Source organism: Prionailurus viverrinus, chromosome B3, assembly GCF_022837055.1.
Source record: "Prionailurus viverrinus isolate Anna chromosome B3, UM_Priviv_1.0, whole genome shotgun sequence".
NCBI classification, from domain to species: domain Eukaryota; kingdom Metazoa; phylum Chordata; class Mammalia; order Carnivora; family Felidae; genus Prionailurus; species Prionailurus viverrinus.
Genome location: NC_062566.1, coordinates 50,973,252 through 50,993,831, shown reverse-complemented (window position 1 = coordinate 50,993,831; position 20,580 = coordinate 50,973,252). Strand labels below are relative to the sequence as shown.

General features: G+C 40.8%; 1 protein-coding gene across 2 annotated transcripts; it reads left to right on the top strand.

The window, feature by feature from the left end:
• The first annotated feature begins 1,016 nt into the window (after positions 1 to 1,016).
• On the top strand, positions 1,017 to 13,138 carry DUT (deoxyuridine triphosphatase). Of its 2 annotated transcripts, none has more exons than XM_047864210.1 (7): positions 1,017 to 1,134; positions 2,094 to 2,229; positions 4,663 to 4,754; positions 6,393 to 6,437; positions 12,312 to 12,386; positions 12,527 to 12,597; positions 13,017 to 13,138. In XM_047864210.1, exons 1-7 carry the CDS (start codon positions 1,110 to 1,112, stop codon positions 13,071 to 13,073), a joined length of 501 nt encoding a protein of 166 aa, XP_047720166.1. In that variant the 5' UTR covers positions 1,017 to 1,109; the 3' UTR covers positions 13,074 to 13,138. The 2 variants fall into 2 exon arrangements, with proteins under 2 accessions (XP_047720166.1, XP_047720165.1); XM_047864209.1 differs by lacking the exon at positions 1,017 to 1,134 and adding an exon at positions 1,343 to 1,593.
• Positions 13,139 to 20,580: the final 7,442 nt, after the last annotated feature.

Genomic DNA, 20,580 nt, shown 5'->3' with positions numbered 1-20,580 from the left:
TCTGATCCAGGCACTAAGCTAGGCCTCAGGAATACATTAGTGAATGAAAACATATGTGGTCCCTGTCCTCTGGAGCTTATGTCTACTAGAACATATAGACAACAAGCAAAAATACATACATACATACATACATACATACATACATAAGACATGAATGAAATACAGATTGTAGTAATAAGTGATGTGACTAGAAAAAATTATTGTGATAGAAAATGGTGGTGAGTGACTTCCCTTAACAGAAATAGCCCTTCTGAGATGAGCTGAGACTGGAAACACATGAAACATAAACTAAGGACGGGTATGTATAGACTCCCAGGCAGTAAGTCTGGTGGGTCTAGAAACGGTTAGAAAGCCACTGTGGCCAGAAGCACCAGAGGTGAGCAGGATGATGGCTCTAGATGAGGTTAGAGAAGTAGCAGGACCCATATCATGTTGCTATAGATACCAGTTTGGGGAGTCTTTTAAGTGGTAGATGTTTAAAGGCAAGAGAAGAGAGTGTGGAGTATAATCCATAACTTCATCCGGAGGAATTCCAACATTTAAATGGAACCAGTAAGAGACTGTAGAGGTGGGGCCAATAAGGAAAGGCACAGCAGGGAAGTCTGGAAACTTCCTCAACAATACCCTAACGTTTCTGTCATTTTTCTAAAACTGACCTATTGTTTGCGTTTATCTTGACAAGGTGCGTTTCATTTTAGTTTTCAGATTTTTGCATCAGTTCTGGAAATAACTAGAGATATTTATATCCTAGAAAAGTCAATTTACAATTATCTAGAAAGTTATTTCCTCATCCCCATTGTAAATTATTCCAGGGTAGCCCAGGATCTTCGTTCGAATCCCAGGCACTGGGGTCCCCCCTCTGTGTTTCTGTGGGGTCATATGAAACAGTGCTAGGATTTCAACTGAGTTATCCTTGGGATCATCCTGAGATGCTTGCCCCCGCCCCCTTGAAGGGTAAACAACACGCCATGCACTGTGGGTACTGTAAGGAATGGAACACGCTGCCTGGCCTATGGCCTGGGACGTAGCACTGAGCTCAGCGACCGTCATCTGCACGGTGGTGCGGTTCCGTTGCTTTGGGGACCCCTGAGATTAGAACCTGCGGAGCCATGGCCGCGGGGGGCGCCGCCCCAGGTAACTCAACAGCATGCAGAGCCCAGGCCCCGAGCCTCGTGGATAGCCTTGGAAAACAGAGACCACAAAAAAGATGAGGGTCCAAGGAGGCAGGCGGAGACCTCGTTCCCGGGGGGCCCAGAGCCTGCGCCAGCCCGAGGGCGGTCCATGCGCCGCCTCCTTGCGCTCTTCGTCAGACGGCGGCGGCGGTTACTGCTTCCGAGGTCATTTTACCCGGACGTATCTTTAGGGTGCAGACCCGGAGAGCGCCTGCGGGAGCGGGCCAGCCAACCAGCGCCCAAACTTCGGGGCAAATGACTCCCATCTGCCCTCGCCCGGCTCTCGGCTACCATTTCTTTCCGTGTTTGCTCCGCTCAGTGTTTAAAGACGCGCGCAGCGCAGCGCCGAGAGCAGAGGCCGCGGGGCCGCCCCGGCCGCTGTCCAGCACTCGCAGCCTGAGTCGGGGCTGCCGCGGCGCCAGTAATGTCGGGGCCCAGACTGACAGGACACCCCTTGCAGGGAGTGGGGAGGCTGGGAGCCCGGCCGCCCCTCCCCAGGGCCGCCCAGGTTGGGGGAGGAGGAGGAGGAGGAGCAGGAGGAGGAGGGAGATGAGGAGACCAGTGGGCGGGCCCAGAGCAAGCCGCGGTGGTCTGAGCGGTGTGGGAGCCTGAGCAGCCCCTAGGGAAATGCTTCCTTCCTGTTGTGTGTGCGGGAAGCCGCCGAGGCCGTCCCCGCGCAGGTTGGACTCGTGCGCTGAGTTGGAAAAGCTTGAAAAGGCGCAGTAGTTTCCCAAATCCGCTTTCCAAGAAGGGTTTAAATCTCGCCTCCCCTCTCAGCCAGAACTGTGGGCTCGTCCGGGGGTCGGTGGGCGGGGCGAGGAGTTGTTGGCGGGAGATTTAAATTTTTGGCGGCTGGACTCATTCTGAGTCCACTTGTTCCCTCTTTTCTCTCGTTCTGCTCTGCCATGCCCTGCTCTGAAGCGACACCCACCATCTCCCCCAGCAAGCGGGCTCGGCCTGCGGAGGACGCCATGCGGCTCCGCTTTGTCCGGCTCTCGGAGCACGCCACCGCCCCGAGCAAGGGGTCCGCGCGGGCCGCGGGCTACGACCTGTACAGGTGAGTGGGGATTTCCCGCCGCCTTCTGCGCGTGGCATCCCTACCCCACGCAGAGAAGGTGCAGGCCTGGAGTTGCAGAGTTCTCAGGTTAGCTTATATTCTTGCCATCTGCTGCTACAGCTTGAAACTTTCACTTAACAGATTACAAAAACAAACTCCTTTTGCATTTATGTAGGATTTCAGTCTTTTTTTTTTTTTTTTTTTACTGTTGAAAATGTTAGTTTTCCTCTTTAGCATAAATTCAAAAAGGATTTGGGATAAGCATGCAGAATGGTAACTACATGTAAATGTCCACCAAGGCATTTTTTGTTTTGCAACATTTATTTTACCCTTTCCTGGTGGAAGGTACAAATGAATAAGGCCCACCTTGGCCTTCAAGGAGTGGCCTGAGGGTGATGCAGTGGGCAACAGGAAGAGAAGCTAAGGTGGAAGTCTAGGTGCTGAGTATGAAAATACATGAGGAGGATTCATGAACGATGCTTCTGCCTTAAAGGATTTGTAAAATTTTTCTGTATGTCCATATTTAAGTTCTGCCCAAGGACTGGGAATGTCAAAAGGGTACAAATCAGAAAAGCAGTGGGAATGTCAGTAATACTACCTACCACCCTTTGCTTTGTTCAGCACCTTTTCCCTCTACTAAAGCCTTTATGTGTGGGCACTTTTATTGAATCCTCGGGACACTCCTGAAGTAGATAAGTGTTACTTTTTTTACAGATGAGGGAGTTTGTGGAGAGCTGAACTGATTGCTCAAGGGCTTGAATGTAATAAAATTTTTGACCCTTAATTCAGTGCTTTTTTCCCTTGACTACTGTGCCCAGTTCTTAGAACCATTAAGGTAGGTGAAAAGTGATATTGGGGGTTATGGGTGTTTAATGCAGGACTAAATCCTTAGGATTTACTTTAAAGCATGCCGGGTAATTCTAATGTGAGAACTACTGGTCTCAGTCATAAGCACAGGAGGAGGGGAGAAAGGAGTGTGTGACGATAGAAAAAGGAAGGTGAGGTATAGACTGTTAGAGCTGAAAGGGATGTGGTCAGTCCCTTAGTTTTCGTGGCTAAACGTGGAGTGATGTAGTTTGACTGCATCATGTCTGGACACTGTTGTGAGTCAAATGAGAGATGTTGATTTAAGATACTTTAACATCCTCCTAATGAATAGAGATGACTGTATACTGAAATAGACATGGAAATAACTTCCCTCTTTAATAAATTACGGCGTAACTATGGAAAGAGGAAATTCCAATGAAAGAAGTGAAAATGTTAATACTGCTTTACTAGTTTTCACTAAGGTCTCCAAAGCAACTTAACAGTTCTGCTCATTGTAAAATCTCTTAAATTTCTATCAAGAAGGGGGCTACAGTAAGAGCAATAGTAGCAGCATTTGATGGGTGGATCTTAGAATATTGGGTTCTCAGCAGTGTCCTTCTCCAGGGCCTATTGACAGTGATCAGCTCTGTCCCCAACCTGTGAGGTTCAAGGCTTCAGCTTGGTAAGCTTGGTTAACTACCAAGGCTAGCAGAACAGATGCAACACAGCTTTTTTTTTTTTTTTTTAAGTTTATTTATTTATTTATTTTTAAATTTTTTTTTTATTTTTGAGACAGAGAGAGACAGAGCATGAACCGGGGAGGAGCAGAGAGAGAGAGGGAGACACAGAATCCGAAGCAGGCTCCAGGCTCTGAGCTGTCAGCACAGAGCCCGACGCGGAGCTCGAACTCACGGACCATGAGATCATGACCTGAGCCGAAGTCGGACGCTTAACCGACTGAGCCACCCAGGCGCCCCTATTTATTTAGTTTTGAGAGAGAGAGAGAGTGCTCAAGAATGATTGGGGGGGGGGGGCAGGAAGGTGCAGAGAGAGAGAGAGGGAGAGAGAGAACCCCAAGCAGGCCCTAAGCTGTCAGCTCAGAGCCTGATGTGGAGCTCGAACTCAGGAACTGTGAGATCATGACCCAAGCTGAAATCAAGAGTTCAGTGCTTAACTGACTGAGCTACGTGAACACCCCTATCTTCCTCTTTTTATATCGCATTAGTGAAGCATACAACTTTTAAAAGTGTGCCCTTCCACCCCCTCCTGCTAATACGTATTTCAGTTTCCCAGCAAAATTTTGTTCAGGGGAGAACAAAATTACATGTTGATACCTCTTAAACCAAAATATTTGCCAGAATGACTATATCTAAAGGTAGTACAATTTTCATGATGGACTAAAAGAGAATATCTACCACTATCTTCTTCATAAGCTTTTTTTTATATGAACTGGAAACTTCGAGTACTGAACTCTTAGACTGGTTACTGAAATGTAAGATTGCATGAATTTTGTGATTATTTTATGAAATATATTTAAAGCAATTCTATATACTTAGTCACAAGGAAGAGCGTATAGAAACACTTTTATGAATAAATACTGGTTACTTTCTTTCATTATTTTCCTAGTGCCTATGATTATACAGTACCACCTATGGAAAAAGTCCTTGTGAAAACGGACATTCAGATAGCTCTTCCTTCTGGGTGCTATGGAAGAGTAGGTAAGTGGTTTAAGACATGGGTGACTATTTGTCAAGCTCTTCCTTTATGATCCGTTCCTTTATCTTAGTTCCATTTAGGGTATAAGTGAGGGAATGGATATTGTTTGGCATGTGTCCTAAAATAAAGAAGTGCAAACTATAATGGTAAGTGCAGCCATTTGGAAACTTTAGATTTCATGTAATTATCTGCTTTTTGCCTCCCTCTTTTTCTGATTCCTTGAGCTTTTAGGAGGCTCACATTGGCCCAGGAGTGTGTTCTCTCAGCTCCTCATTGAGAAACTGAAAATACAGGTGATTTTTAACTGGAGCTCCCCCACCAAGGATCAGATTGTATATGAGGTCACATGTGAAGACGGTAATGAGAATGGCTAATATTTGTTATGTAAGGAAAGAGGCAGGCTGGGGTTAATGGCACATGGCATTATAAGGCTAAGTAAAACTTCTGGCTTCTGCTCACTCCAGAGTCTGTCAGACCATTTATTTAGCCTTTTCCCCCTTTGGGTGTCCTCCCATGGGGTGTGTTACTGTCAAGAGATACCCTTCAGGGCACTAGAGGGTATGTCTTATAGCAGGAGGAGCTATGACAAAATGGAAAGCAAATCACCCGTCACTGGAGAGTTCAAAACTTTCTTCAAGAGTAACTTAACTTCAGAGTAAACCTAAAGGCACAAATGGAACTGTGGTGGGGAAGGGGCTGGACTACCACCATCTTGTTAGCCATGAGTGTGAGAACTGCTAATACTTCCGCCTTTAAAAGAATCACGAGATGGGTTCTTTTTTCATCTCCTTTTGGCAGTATTTGACTGCATTTTGAGAATATTTGTGGTGGGGAGAGGGGAGATCAGGGAGATGGAATAAAATAAAAGGAAAAGCAGGAAGAGGCAGCATTTATTGACAAAGTGCCTGATTGAAGTATTCTGGAACAGAAAACTAGAAGCTAGAATAATTAACGATAGGCCTGTTGCTCAAGTCAGCAAGTATAAGGTATAATGTTAGCTTTTTATGTTTTCATTTTAAGAATAAAAAGCATAGTGGGAATGAGTTTTTAAGGTTTGTTTTTTTGACAGTTTGCTTGACTGATACCAGGCCTTTTCTCTTCCTCTGGTTCATTTGTTTATACAGATGAGTCGTTTGGCATTTGCATCATGAGTGGGATTCCCAAGTTCTAGGCTAGGCTTTGCCACTGGTTGGTTAAGTTGATGCCTGTTTCACCCCACCCCCTCCTTTGCCCTCTTCCCATCTCTACTACTATATGCCCAGACCTCCCATCTGAAAACAAGTCTTCTTCCTCAGTCCTGTGTCCCTGCCAGCCACAATCCTCCCTTTGTGGCCAGACTTCTTAAAAGAGTCGCCTCGGCTTGCTCACCTCTCAGTCTACCCCAGCAGCCCAAGGCTTCACTGCCACACCTTCTCCACATCCTCCATGGCCCCAAGTCCTGTGGGAGTGGTTTAAGCAGCTTTTGAATTAAACTGTGTCAAGTTTCTCTACACTTTCCTCCTTTAACACAGTATAATAAATATATTCTTCAATCCAGGACCATCTGCTAAAGTTAAGATGTAGATGTTCTAGGGGAGGAGAGTGACGTGCCTTAAAGTAGCCAACTTCTCCTTTTCTTTGTTTTTCTTTTTCTTTTTTAGCTCCCCGTTCTGGCCTGGCTGCGAAACACTTCATAGATGTAGGAGGTAATGTGTTTACGTTTTCCTTCTGTAAATATGTGTATGTATTCACTTTGCCTTTGCTTAAGGGGTAGTAATTAAAAGACAGGTCTTATTTTTATCTTCAACAAAAGGAAATGAATTTTGTTGTGTTTTGCCTTTTTAGAAATTTCCATCTCTCAAATTATGAGGTAGTTTCAAGTATTATTTGATTATATCTAATTTTAAATGATCAGTATGTGAAATACATGTTATTTTACTAATAGGCTAACTAGACATTATCTGATGGATAGGATTTTTGCCTTGGCTTAGTGATAATCTGCATTTAGTCCAAAAATGACTCCATTCTTAGAAGAAAGTTAGTTTTAGAAAGGTAGGAAAAGCTTTTATGTCATTTTAAAGCAATTATGTTTTGCTTAAATAATTAAAAAAAATACTTAAGCAGTAATTACTAAATTCTTTAAGCAAGGGGTGCCTGGGTGGCTCAGTCGGTTAAGCATCTGACTTGGGACATGACCTTGCAGTTCAAGAGTTCAAGCCCCACATAGGGCTCTCTGCTGCCAGCACAGAGCCCACTTTGGATTCTCTGTCTTTCCCTCTCTGCCCCTCCTCTGCTTGTACACACACTCTCTCCCTCTGTCTCTCAAAAATAAATAAATACTTAAAAAATTGAAAAAAAAGAAGGAAATTCTTTAAGCCAAAGTTATAGAAAATGCAGGTCAATCTTGTAAGAAATTTTTTAACTTGCATGAGAGAACCATCCCTGTTTGGCAAAATATAAAAAGAAAATCTTTCCCTGAGTGAGAAGAGAAAACACTATGCTTCCCTTTCTATGTTTCTTGTCAAACAAGTCCTCAATGGCTCTGATTTCCCTTATAATCAAGCCTTACTCAGGTCTCCTAAAGCCAACAACTTCGTCATGGAGCCCCTTTCATGAAGAGCCCCCAGTCTGTGCTGTCCTCTTGCTGTAGGTTCCCTAACCACCCCTCACTGTAGGGAAATTCTGACCTTTGTTCTGACTTTAATTCCCATCATTATGAGCCGAGTGCTTCACCTAACTAGATGTCTTCTCCCTCCAAGAAGTGGGCATGCCTCATTCTCTAAACACCTCCATTTTTACAAAGCTACTTTTTAACAGATGAAGAACTGTCTCAGAGATGAGTCCAAGTTGACATGTTGAACACTGGAATCTTCATCCATGGTTCCAATCCTTTAATCCATCTGTTCTGTTCTTTTCTTTTCTTTTCTTTTCTTTTCTTTTCTTTTTTTTTTTTTTTTTGAGAGAGGGAGAAAGTACACGGGGAGCTGGGGCAAGGGAGAAGCAGAAAAAAATCTTAAGCAGGCTCCATGCCACCCTCCACTTCCATGGCCCTGAGGTCACCACCTGAGACTTGAGCCAAAATCAGGAGTGGGACACTCCACTGGGTGGACACTCCACTGGGTGACTGAACCACCCAGGCGCCCCTACAGTCCCTCTGTTCTTTACACTGCAATTCAATGCTGGGTTTCACCTCACCCCATCCCTGCACCAACCAAGCACTGTGCTGAATAAAGTCACTGTTACCCGCACTGCAGGCCTCAAGTAGGGAATGAGTACTGTCCCTGGGCCGTCTCTCTGTCTGCCCTTGGTGTCACTAGGTGGTGCTGTGAGGCAAGACAGAATCCTCAAAGTAGTCCTCTCTTAGCGACTGAAAAGGAGCCAAGTTTGGCACAGACAGTGAGAATGGACAGCCCACTCGGGTTGAGAATTGCCTGGACTCGGTTATGCTTGCTTTCCAAAAATACTTTTATAACATCAAGTATGGTAATTGAGGACTATAACTTTAGGATATAAAAGATTGGATATATTTTTAAAGAAATTTCAAAGGGTTGTGAAAGGAACATGGGCTTTGGAGTAACAACTTGATTTGGGTCCCAGCTTTGTCATTAAGTGGCTAGTTATTACTTTTCTGAGCCTCAGTTTCCTCTTCCATAAAATGGAAATTAGTGTGCCTGCCTCAGAAGGATGGGAGGATTAAAGGAGAATACATGTAAAGCATCTAACACTGCTTGGCATGTATTAGACCCCAGAAGCTATATTTCTTGTCCCTTAGAGAATTCACGGATTTTTTTTTTTTTTAAATGGGGCAGCTTTTTTTTTTCTTTCTGACTTTGTTACTCATTTTTGCTGTTTAAAACAACCTCCTGAAAAAAAAATTCATGTAAAAGAAATGGAAAGTTAGTTTGCCTGGTGGTTGGTGTGGTATTATTCCTAAAATCACATTGTGGTGTGTTCTTGGATGCAGAGTGTCTTAAAAATGTCTCTTAGGCACAGGTTTATCATCGTTGGCCACCATTTTTGTTTCAAAAGAGAGATGTTGTTAGAAATCCCAGGCTGTAAATAAGGGTCAAAGGGAAAAGTTGAGTATGCAGGATTCTGTTCAGAATCCACATCTGGTAGGTGTGGGTAGTTTTCACTAAAGGTTTCCAACAAATGACATGCCAAAGTCTTGACACAGTAAAACTTTTGCCTGAAGTCAGTTAATTACCCTGCCAGTTCCAATGTATGATTTTTCCAGTGATAACTTCAAAATACTTTTTGCTTTCTCATGAAGAGAAATATCCCTGATGCTTATGTTCCTTATGTAGAAAAAGAATGTCTTGGGTTTTTCTTGAAGGTCAAATTGTCTTTGAGTAATACATAAACTTGGAACTATTGGATTTTTTGTACTATTAGCATTCATGCTAAAAAACAAAAAAGTATTAATTGAGGGCACTTTTTTTTCCTGCCATACATTTTAATTGACTTCAAACGACTTCATTTCTTTTAGTGAGTTAAAGGGCTTTTCACATTTTTGTGTGCCAAGCATAAAACCTTGGTAGATATCTGGCTTTGCAGAATTCAAGACATTCAACCATATGAGTCTGATTCGGATTACTTTATAGATATATGGCAAAGGCCTTTACAAAAAGGGAGTGTTTTTGTATGGTAGAAGATACCAGAAAGTAAAAACAAATGCTTGCAGGCTACAGGAAAAAGAATTTAAATGCCCAAACAAATAAGGAAAAAAATCGTAAACAAAATATAGAAGAGGACATACATATGTGCAACAAATATGCAGAGAAAAAAATTCTAGCCTCACTAGTCATCAGGGAAATGCACAGTAAAGCCAGGAGATACTGTTTTTCACTCATCACATTGGCCAGAATTTTTTTTTTTTTTTTTAAGATTGTTGCCATCTGGTACTACCAAGGACTTTGGAAATGGGGATTCTTAAATATTGCTGATAGAAGTTTGAATTGCTACACCTTTTTCACAAAGTTATCCAGAAATATCCACTAAAATTTAAAGTGTACACACCCTTTGATCAGGAAAGTGCTTTTCGGAAAGTTTTTGATGAGATTGAAAATCACGAATACACAAGGACATCTATAAAGGACTGCTTTGTCTATTATAGCAAAAATGCAAAAGCAACCTGAGTGATAGCATGTAAGAGAATAGTTACACAGGGATAATGGTACTGTATTTCCATATCTTGGATTTAAAAAGAATGACTAAGGGGTGCTGAGTCTGGGTGGCTCAGCTGGGTGGCTGAGTCTGTTGAACGTCTGATTTTGGCTCAGGTCATGATCTCATGGTTCGTGGGTTCGGGCCCCACGTCGGGCTCTATGCTGACAGCTCAGAGTCTGGAACCTGCTTCGGATTCTGTGTCTCCCTCTCTCTCTGCCCCTCCCCTGCTCACACTCTGTCTCTCTCTCTCAAAAATAAATAAAGATTAAAAAATTTTTTTCAAGAACAACTAAGATTCCTATTTATATATTAATTGCAAAGGATGTCTGATATTTTAAGTGGAAAAAAAGAAAGTAATACGTAGAATCTCTTACTGTAACATTGGCTCCCTGAAGGAGGGTAGAGGAACATTATTAGCTTTTACTTTCTATGTATGTGTACTATTTGGGTAATGTAAAATTTTTCTTATAAAGTAGAAACCAAGAGTTCAGAAATTGGTCCACATTGTCTTCCTTGAACCCTTTCTAGATAAGTGAGTAATAGACTGCACTTCAGATCTCCAACTTGGAGATTACATGGCCTTCTGGAGTCATCTGTTCCAGCATGGAACAGCATGGTCTCTGCAGGGCTTTCTACACTGAATCTGATCCACGTTATTCTCTACAGCCAGAACTTTCCGCATATTAATAATATAGAAAACAGCTGGTCCCATCTTTCTGTCAATTCTTTCAGTACATATTAAGGACTAATTTAATGGTCAGGTGGCAGTGGGGAAAGAAGACAGGCTTCAGTATTCTTTGAATTGGTCTTTGAATATGTTTCTGTACAACTAGAAAAGAATAGACTGTTTTCTTCAGTCTAGACATGATATGAACCACTTCTGCTGCCTTTCTGCTACTTTCATACTCACTCTTCCCACTGTTAAAAATTTAATTCAAACTCTTAAAAGTGTTGTGTCAGGAACTTTTAAGAATGCTTAAATTCACTTTCATTCATAAAACACAGGGATTCATTTAAACTTCAACGGTAATCCACTGGAAAAATCTGAGTAGTTTTCCCCGTTCTGGAACTTTTTTAAAAATTTGCTCCCCCCACCCCCGCTCTTTGAGAAAATTGAAAGGGAATGCTTAACCTTGTTCTTAAAATTTTTTTTTTTCAGTTTACTTTCAAATAATTATGAGTCTGGCCAACCAATATTAATACCCATTGAGGTACATTCCTGGTTTTTTTTTCCTTTGAGGATTTTGTTTGTTTGTTTGTTTAGGAGGAGGGTGTTACTAGTAATTAGGATTTAATTAGGATCACATGAATCCTATCATTTTCCAAACAGAGGGGAAAGAATGAACATATATAAAAGGAAATTGTTAGGGGGTGGGGTGGGAGGGTGGGTAGAGGTAAGAGGAAGAGAAGTGACTTCTAAAAGGTAGGGGATTTTATTTTGGGGTAAAGAAAACAGTCCCCAAAATTGATTGTGGTGATGGTTGCACAATTCTGAATACACTGAAAACCGTTGAGTTGTGAATTCTGTCTTAATATTAAAAGAGGAAATGGGAAGTCCTGGTGCACCTGTATGATCTGTGCTTGTGTTTATGGAAATGTTTTAAATTCTTGACCCAAACTGAAATGCTAACAAGCTTGAGAAATGTACCTCTCTGGGCCAAGGCAGGGCCCTGATGCAAGTTTCTCTCCTGCAAAGATTTGCTGTCCTTGTGTTTATAATCTCAAACAGGTACTGATGACACATGGTTTCACATAAAAGTGTACTTGTTATTAAGCTTATGTGCTAATGTCTTCTGAGAGATCATGCTCTAAGAAAGATTGGTAGCTCACATTAAAAGGAAAGGAAGAATATGAACTGAAAGGTTCACCTCCATTTTTATTGCAAAAATGACTGTTCTGATATTTGCTAGACTGCCACTTAACAGTGTGTCCGCCTTGACTTCTTCCACAGCAGATCTTCAGGCTTCTTGACATTTTTTATTTATGACTCAATCACATTTCAATCTGGATATTAGTGGGAAGCTGCTACCAGGAAAAGCCTTTGCAACCCAATCATTATTTTCTCCTAGTCTTTTTAGCAGGCGTGCAGCAGAACAGTGGTTTTGGAGTGAGCAATTCAGGATGACCTATCTGAGATGCTAAGTCCCTATTCCCAGTTTAGAATAGGAAACGGTCACCACTTGTAAGGGTGACAGGTTGGAAAATCAGGGCCATTTTATGAATTCTATGTATTTGCATTTTAGTAATATTTTTTAGTTTTGAGACTTTACATAGTTCCAGAGCAAGAGTCACTTACCCATTTGCAAGGCTAAAGACCTCACAGCTACAGAAAAGTGATTTTGAGGTCATCGTATGCCCTCAGTGTTTTGGTAGCATAAAAACCATGCTAATGCTGTTTTTCTTTTCCTTAGCTGGCGTCATAGATGAAGATTATAGAGGAAATGTGGGTGTTGTACTATTTAATTTTGGCAAAGAAAAGTTTGAAGGTACGTTAACTACATACAATCACATGAATGTCAGTTTTCAGAGTTAGGAGTGTCTAAATAACACATGCTTACTCCTCTAAGACAAGATAGAGAGAATGTGTCAATAAAATATCAGTAATAAACTCTTTCTTCTTTTGAAGTCAAAAAGGGTGATCGAATTGCACAGCTCATTTGTGAACGGATTTTTTATCCAGAAATAGAGGAAGTTCAGGTAAGTGTCATAAAAGCCGAGTTGGGAATAACCGATGTACCGTCTTCAGTGAAGGGAAAACTACAATTTCAAGCATTTCATATGCTATTTGAAACTAAATAATAGCACATACAATAGTCCTATTTTAAGCAAAATTAAAATCGTAGAATTTCTTGAAATGTTTTTCGTGGCTGTTATGTAGCATTACTTTGGATAATACATCATTTAAATATACTCTAAAATTCTATTTCTCTAGCTATTTTGAAAATTGCCCAATATTTTATTTATGGAGCTTTTTTAAAATTTAATTTTCTTTCTGTAATCTCCTTTCTGAAAGTATGATACAGCTGGAATAAAAAATTTTTACAGATTAGGAGCTAGAGAGAACCGAAAGAGGGTCTGAAATTAACCACCTGAACACCACGTTTGTGTCTTTTCAGGTTTTGGATGACACTGAAAGGGGTTCAGGAGGTTTTGGTTCTACTGGGAAGAATTAAAACTTATGCCAAGAATAGAAAATGAGAAAACATACTTTTCTTAAAAATAAAGAATCTTTGCTTAAGGTGTTTTGGTGTTTTATACTTTTGTAAACTTATTAGTGTTAGCTACTAAAACTGGTTGTCTTAGGATTAATTAAGGAAAAGATACCTCAGTTGGGGTCACAAAGGAACTTACTTGCTTGTGTTTTTATACATTTGAATGTTGTATAAATCTGCGTGGTGACCTAATACAAAGTGTTTCTTTTTTTTAATGGAATGTATATCAATTACAGATCCAAAACTCCCTGTATTATTTAATTCACTAAATGCTGCTTCTCAGCTTATTAAATTGCTTTGTAAATCATAAGTAGTACCTTTCATTCCATAAATTTGACTTCTTTCACAGATACAAATTATCGTACAAAGTGAACTAAAAAGATAATAAGAAGTTGAAGTTACTCCTTGTCCATCCCTTCTCTCCATTGCTCTCAAAAGTGATTTTGATCTTAAGATTCTTTGTGACATTGGGAAGAAGAGAATCCTCAGGTTATTTTTTAGTTTTATTTTTAATCATCCTTTCATCCTTTTGGTAGGCCCCGGTTGGCTGGATAGAACTATGTTTGTGAAAGGAGATGCAACCTGGGGATTTCCAGTTGGTTCATCTTCCTGATCTCGTTCCATCAAATAAATTGTACAAGTTGTGTACCTTTCTCTCACTGTAATAGGGTATAGCCAAGAAAATAGGCAATTTAATAGGGAAAAAGTAGAGTAATGGTGTGTATTTAGGCCATTGGGTTTGCCCATCCCAAGTACTTTTGAGTTAATACGAGTAAGCAGTATTTCATCACAGGTAGGGGGCTGATTCTGTGGATTTGCTTGATTTAACATCATTTGCAACCTTGTAGGCGTGCACTGTATTGCCTGCACTGTATTGCCTAGTCCCCTTTGCACAAGGGCTGTCGGGGTCACTTCAGCTTTGCTGGTCAGATGCACTAGTGGGAAGCTCGTGAGACGTCATTTTGTGAGTGTGGGTCATGCAGATGGAGTGCTTCTGGAGCTGGCAGCTCTCAGCGACCCGTTCTTGGAAGCACAGGCTAGAGTGTGTGTCTTCCGTCCTTCCAGTGATTCTTTAGACCATTTCGTAACCTGTAATGTAGTATTTTCCATCTGTGAGTCACAATTCACTAGTGAGTCATGAAATCAACTCCTCTAATGCATTTTTAAAAATTAAATAGAGAAACAGCAGAGGACAACACATGTCAACTGGGTAAATATTGTGAACATTGTTTGAATTACATATTCATATGTTCATGTGTATACTGGATCATGATATAAATTATTTCTGCAGTCAATAAAATTTAAATAAATCCCATTCTGCTAAACTAGTGGATTCTGTCCTCTGAACACTGACCAATACGTAGTAACAGTTGAGTAAGAACAAATGGTATGATGTGACTGCCAAGAGATTCGGTCTTAGTTACACTGTTAATGTTAGTTCCCACTTACTGAAAATCCACTGTATTAAGCACTTTTAGAAACTGCTTGTTTTTTTTTTTTTTTTTTTTCTCATGGCATACCTGTGGGAGAGTAGATAAAACACTTAAAAAAATGTTTTTTAAAGTTTACTTATTTTTGAGAGAGAGTGTGTTTGTGAGCAGGAGGGACAGAGAGAGAGGCAGACACAGAATCCAAAGCAGGCCCCAGGCTCTGAGCTGTCACCACAGAGCCCAATATGGGGCTCACACCCACAAACCGTGAGATCATGATCTGAGCCAAAGTCAGATGCTTAACCAACTGAGCTACCCAGGCACACCGATAAAACATTCTTTATAGATGACAGATATAGGCACAGAGATGTTTAGTAGCTTGCTTAACATTTCAGCTGAAAGACCACTCTTAAAACTCAGGTCCTATGGCTTTGAAGCCCATGTTCTGTGCAACCTTCAGTCTTGCAAGTGGTAGACAGAATACAGAATGGAAGAGATGGTGAATGAAAGTCCTCTAGTGTATTCATTCCTGGTGTCTTTCCATCTGGGCACCAGACTTATGGAAAGTTGTTTACATCTGAACCTACTCTGAAAGTTAGAGACTTGGAACCATGTTCATGAGGGATAAATGGAAGATCTCTGGGGTGGGGTGTTGTTTGTAGAAAAAGTGTGTGTTGGGGTGGGAGAATGTGGGAGGAGGGGTGGCTATAGAAGGTCTCTAGTGGTATGACAGATCTTAGATGTTAAAGACTCAGAAAGGGAACTAATTAGGTTTGTCATATGTGACCTGATCGACTGGAACTAGGTAGGATCAGTGCATTTAATCTATAGCAGATGGGAGCTGTGAGATAAGAGAAAATACATATTGGTCTCTGCCCCCGATTCCTGGCACGTAGTTCCTAAACTATTGTCATTTCCTAAGTGATAAGAGCACTAGGTGCATCTCTTGCTCTAATATTGGTCGTTGATTCCAGTTGCTCACACAGAGCTCCTGAAACCCTTGTAATCTACTGGGTGATGACTGTCTTGTTCAAATGAAGTGACTCTGGGTGGCTTCCTGGATTGCTCCTGGGTGGAGGCTGGTCACTAAAAAGACCAAGTCATGGTGAGAAGTTTAGAACTTTTAGTCCTGACCCCTATTCTCTTGAGAGGGGAGGAAGGGCTAAAAATGGAGTTAATGATGGATCATGCCTAAATAATGAAGCCCCCATAAAATCCCAAAAATAGGAGATTGGGAGAGTTTCTGGGTTGGTGCACACTGGAGGTGCTGGGAGAGTGGCACACCTGGAGAGGGCGTAGAAGCTCTGTGACCCCACATACGTTGCCCTACTCAGCTCTTCCATCTGGATCTTTTATCATATCATTTAATAAACTGGTGAACTAAGGTGTGTCCCTCAATTCTGTGAGATGTCTAGGAAATTGAACTGAAGGAGGGGGGGGTCCCTGGAACCTCCAATCTATAGCCATTTGGTGAGCAGCAGAGGTGACAACCTTAGCTTGTAACTGGCAATCTGAAGTGTGTATTGGGGGCAGGGAGCAGTCTTGTGGAACTGAGCCCTTAACCTGTGAGATCTGACCCTCTCTGGGTAGCTAGTGTCAGAGCTGAGTTAAATTGTAGGACACCCTGTTGGTATTACAAAGAATTGCTTGGTGTAGGGAGAAGCCTCTGCACAACTAGTGACCAGAAGTGAAGTGTTTTAGTTGAGTAGTAAAGAAGACAAATGGAAGAAACGAGGGCAGACCTGGTTTTTTCCTACATAGGAAGGAAACAAGCTGAGTTTTTTCTTTACAGTGGCATAAGGGCAGACTCATGGAACTTCCCTAAGACAGCAAATTTAATGAAAAAGCAAAGAATATGCCATGTGAAAGAGCCATATCCTACCAGTCAGTTGGTTTGGGCTCACTGGAGACAAATATTCTGTGTTATATATGCAGAGTTTGCGTATTTTATACCATTTTTACTTTGTTTTATGTGAAATATAACATTTAGAAAAGTGTATGAAACAAAAATGTACAGTATAATGAATAACTACAAAATAGAACACCCAAATGGTGGTCTGAAAAAAAGCACTGTGCTGGTTCTTGAGTTCATTATCAGTTTGGTTTTATCCCAACCACGTGGATTTAGTTGGTAGGAAAAGGAAAACAAAAGGGTCCATTTATAAGGGCCAGTTCTTCCCCTCCCAGCAGAAAGGAAACCGAAGGTTTTTACTGGTGGCCAAAGAGAAGCATCATTTTCACATGTAGGACTGCACCTTGTGATTTTTAGATTAACTACAAGTTGACTAATAATTACCATACTATCAGTTTAGTAACTTCTCAGGCAGAGACCAGGTAGTTTTCTTCTTCCTTGACAGGTCTTTCTCACTCACTAATGATGCCCACTATCCACTCCTGTCCTTGGTACTTTATACATCAGAAGAGAAATAATCAGAGAGACTCCTACAAACGTCTGATGCTCCGTTAGTTAAATTACCATGGTGGCCAGTTGCAATGGAAGCCACAAGCTAGTACTTAAGCAAATGGCTTCGGTGGATAGGGAGGCCAAGGCCCAAGATTTGGGTTTCAGAGCACCTTCCCTACACAGTACTTCCTGCTACAGGACCCTCTTCATCGCACCCAGAAGGAGATACCAAATGATTATTAACTCACGTTCATTTTCCATCTTATCAATGGAGGAATGATGGAAGGCTAGAGGGCTAACATGTAGGCACCTGGAGTTTTGCAAAGTGTATATATCAGAGTTTGAGGTTAGTGGACCTCAGATATGTTGGCTTAGTTACATGAGTAGTGAGTCCAAGTTGTTATTTAGAGCATTCTCAGTAGAGCTTCCAGAAGCATCTTGCTTTAACCATTCACTTTAACCAAGTCACTCTTGACTCTATTTCTCATTTCTCTACTTTTCCCCACATCTTCAACTCCAATAGTGATCCCTGTTAGGAGAGTACTAATAGTTTATACTTCACTCTGCTCCCCAACTTCTTGTCTCTATTGATAACCTCTACCGCATGCCCTTAAAGTAACAGTAATAGACTATCGATCATGTGAACCGCAGATTACAGAGAATGATAGAAGCCATGGGCCAATGTTCAATGATAATATTAGTAGTAATATTTATAGATTCAGAGCATCCTTAAATATAGAAAGAGCTTACATGCAAAACCCATGCTAAGAGGCATGTAATCATTCTTTTTTTTTTAAGTTTATTTTGATAGACCAAGCAGGAGTGGAAGGTGGAGACAGAGACAGAGGGAGAGAGGGAGAATCCAAAGAAGGCTCCACACTGTCAGTGCAGAACCTGATGCAGGGCTCAATCCCAAGAACCAAGAGATCATGACCTTAACCCACTGAGCCACCCAGGCACCCTGGCATGTAATCATTCTAATAAAGACAATAGTGGAATCTTTGATCAGGCATTTAAACCCACCTTACCTCTGCTCATTAGTGTAAAATATACTATTTTATGTAACTGACCCAATCCTTTTAGCTGAGAAATACCCTCTAGTATCATCATTCTAAGAAGAGAGAAGAGGTGGGGGGAAATCATTTCTCAAAAGGGAAAATAAAATCACTTTTGCTGAAGATACCTCTCTATTTGGAGATGGATTATAGACACTGTTTTGACAGTGCTTTTTCTTTTCCTTACTGAAAAGAGAATGAGAAAAAGGAAACATAAATGAAACTGTAATTCTCACTGAAGGATAAGGAAAAAGAGAAAGAGAAAGAAATTAAAAATGGTCTCCCTTTATGAGCAACTAAACATGGTTAAGTTGGGAGAATTTTAAAAGATCCAAGAGGTCTCCTAAGGAAAACATGTAATAACTTTTTATGAAAGTAAGATATTAGAGAAAATTAAAGATTAACAAGTTACTAAATTATGTCTTGGTTCACTCCTAGTTTTCAACAATGGATTTTACAGATGAGTTAAAACCTCTGGTAGAAAAGTACCAAAATAATGATTATCTCTGGCTGTTGGGATTGCTAGTAATCGTTCCCTTTTTGCATTATTTGTATTTTAACATTTTTAAACATGGAAACTATAGTATTTCCTTAAGAAAAAAATCTTAAAATTTTATGATAAAAATATCTTTGTTTAATTTTGGTTATATTTACTATTTTAGTGAATATTTTTAATGTTGAAAGTGTGTGGGAATATTATGACTATAAATTACAAATTTTGAAGAAAAAACATACAAGTTAGTATAATAGAAAAGCACTAGTTTTGGGAATTTTAAACTCGAGTTTAAGTTCTGCTGTTTTACTAACCAAATTATCAAATAAAGTGACCTATAGCTGGTCAATTTTTTTTAGCATAAAGTAAGGAGTGTCATTAGATAATCCGCAGGGTCCCTTTGGGCTCTCCTATTGTATTTAGTGAATTTTGAGACCAGACTGTATGGCTGTGTCAAACTACTGCCACCTGGTGGCAGTTATCTAAAGTGAAGGGGCTGTATTTAAGGTACAAAATCACCATCATTCACTCATTAATTCATGTGTATACAGTATTTGCCTACCATCCATGTGCTGGGCAAGTGTGAGCATCATGGTTCATTCAATTTAGTGTTTTTCTAGATGACACTTTCTAGACATGAGCTGTCACATGCTAGCTGTGTGACCTTGAGGACATTATTTAACCACTTTTGAGTCTCTGTCTTCAAAATCTGAAACATAAAGATAATAATATCCACCTTACATTATTAGAAAATCTAAAAATGATGGATGTAAAGTATGTCACAGTCCATAGCAAAGAATATTTGGCCAATAAATGGTAGTGATTATCCTCAGGAAGTTAACATCTAGTAAAGGAAGTAAGATGAATACAGGAATCAGTGCAATATGTGATATGCTTTGAAAATACAAAGAGGCACAAGGCACATTTGGTAAAATGGCAAAACCTAAATGCAAACAGAGTGGAGTACAAAGGACTTGTAGGAATTGCTGATAACTGTTCTGGAATGGGAGGTTGCTAGTCTGCTCTGGGGGGTCCTAAATGCCAGGGAAGCAATGGCCAGCCGTGGAAGAGTTGGGTCAAAGAGTAACAACCCCAGAGCTGAACCTCAGGAAGACTGATATTAATTTAATGTCTGTGACAATGAGGTTAAGAGGCCATTGCCAGAATAGCCAGGCAATAAACACAGAGGACAACAAAGGATGGAGAAAAACGGCACTAAGAAACTATAAAAGCAAAGTTGAGAATGAAACTTGCTGAGACAAGAGACATTGTTAGATCACAAATGAACTACTGAGACTGAGGGAGGCTATCATGTGCTTGGGGTCCCGAAACCAACCAAACTGGCAGTTGTAGGAGTAGACTCCAGGGTTCCTGACTTGGGATCTAATACCCCTTCTCCACCTAGGAAAGAGTTAAGCCAACTTTCCCCTCAGGTATGGACACTAAACCAATATATATATATATACAAGTGTGTGGGAAAGTAATAAACCTTTTGTTAACGTACCAGGGGCTAGAGGGGAAGTATTGTGACAAAATAGTCTTCTGCAAGTCCGTTCACTCTGAGTATTAGAAAGGGCATTATACTTGCCCTTTCTAATAAAATCCCAAGTGTGTTCCAGTTTGAAACCCCCATGGGATTCATAATGGCTTAACATTTATTTATTTATTTATTTATTTATTTATTTTTTAATGTTTTATTTTATTTTTGAGAGACAGAGAGAGACAGCATGAGTGGGGGAAGAGCAGAGAGAGAGGGAGACACAGAATCCGAACCAGGCTCCAGGCTCCGAGCTGTCAGCACAGAGCCCAACCCGAGGCTTGAACCCACAAACTGTGAGATCATGACCTGAGCTGAAGTCAGATGCCTAACCAACTGAGCCACCCAAGGCAATATAATGGCTTAAATTTTAGTTGACATGGATTTTTTTTTTCTGCCATCTTAGAGAGGCAGGCAATAGTAGCATACAAATAGTAGCATAGCTCAGCACCCACGACAGGAAGCTCCCATAAAATTTACTTTGACTAGAACAAAGACAAATAATGATATAATCCCCTGTAGCTATGTTTGGCATGGAAAAGTTATATT

What these genes read in the sequence shown, in the direction of transcription:
- DUT (XM_047864209.1), top strand. Translation starts at nt 1,428, where the DNA reads ATGACTCCCATCTGCCCTCGCCCGGCTCTCGGCTACCATTTCTTTCCG. An exon ending in GCGGGCTACGACCTGTACAG is followed by an intron (nt 2,230 to 4,662) that starts GTGAGTGGGGAT and finishes TTATTTTCCTAG; the next exon opens with TGCCTATGATTATACAGTAC. An exon ending in TGGCAAAGAAAAGTTTGAAG is followed by an intron (nt 12,387 to 12,526) that starts GTACGTTAACTA and finishes CTTCTTTTGAAG; the next exon opens with TCAAAAAGGGTGATCGAATT.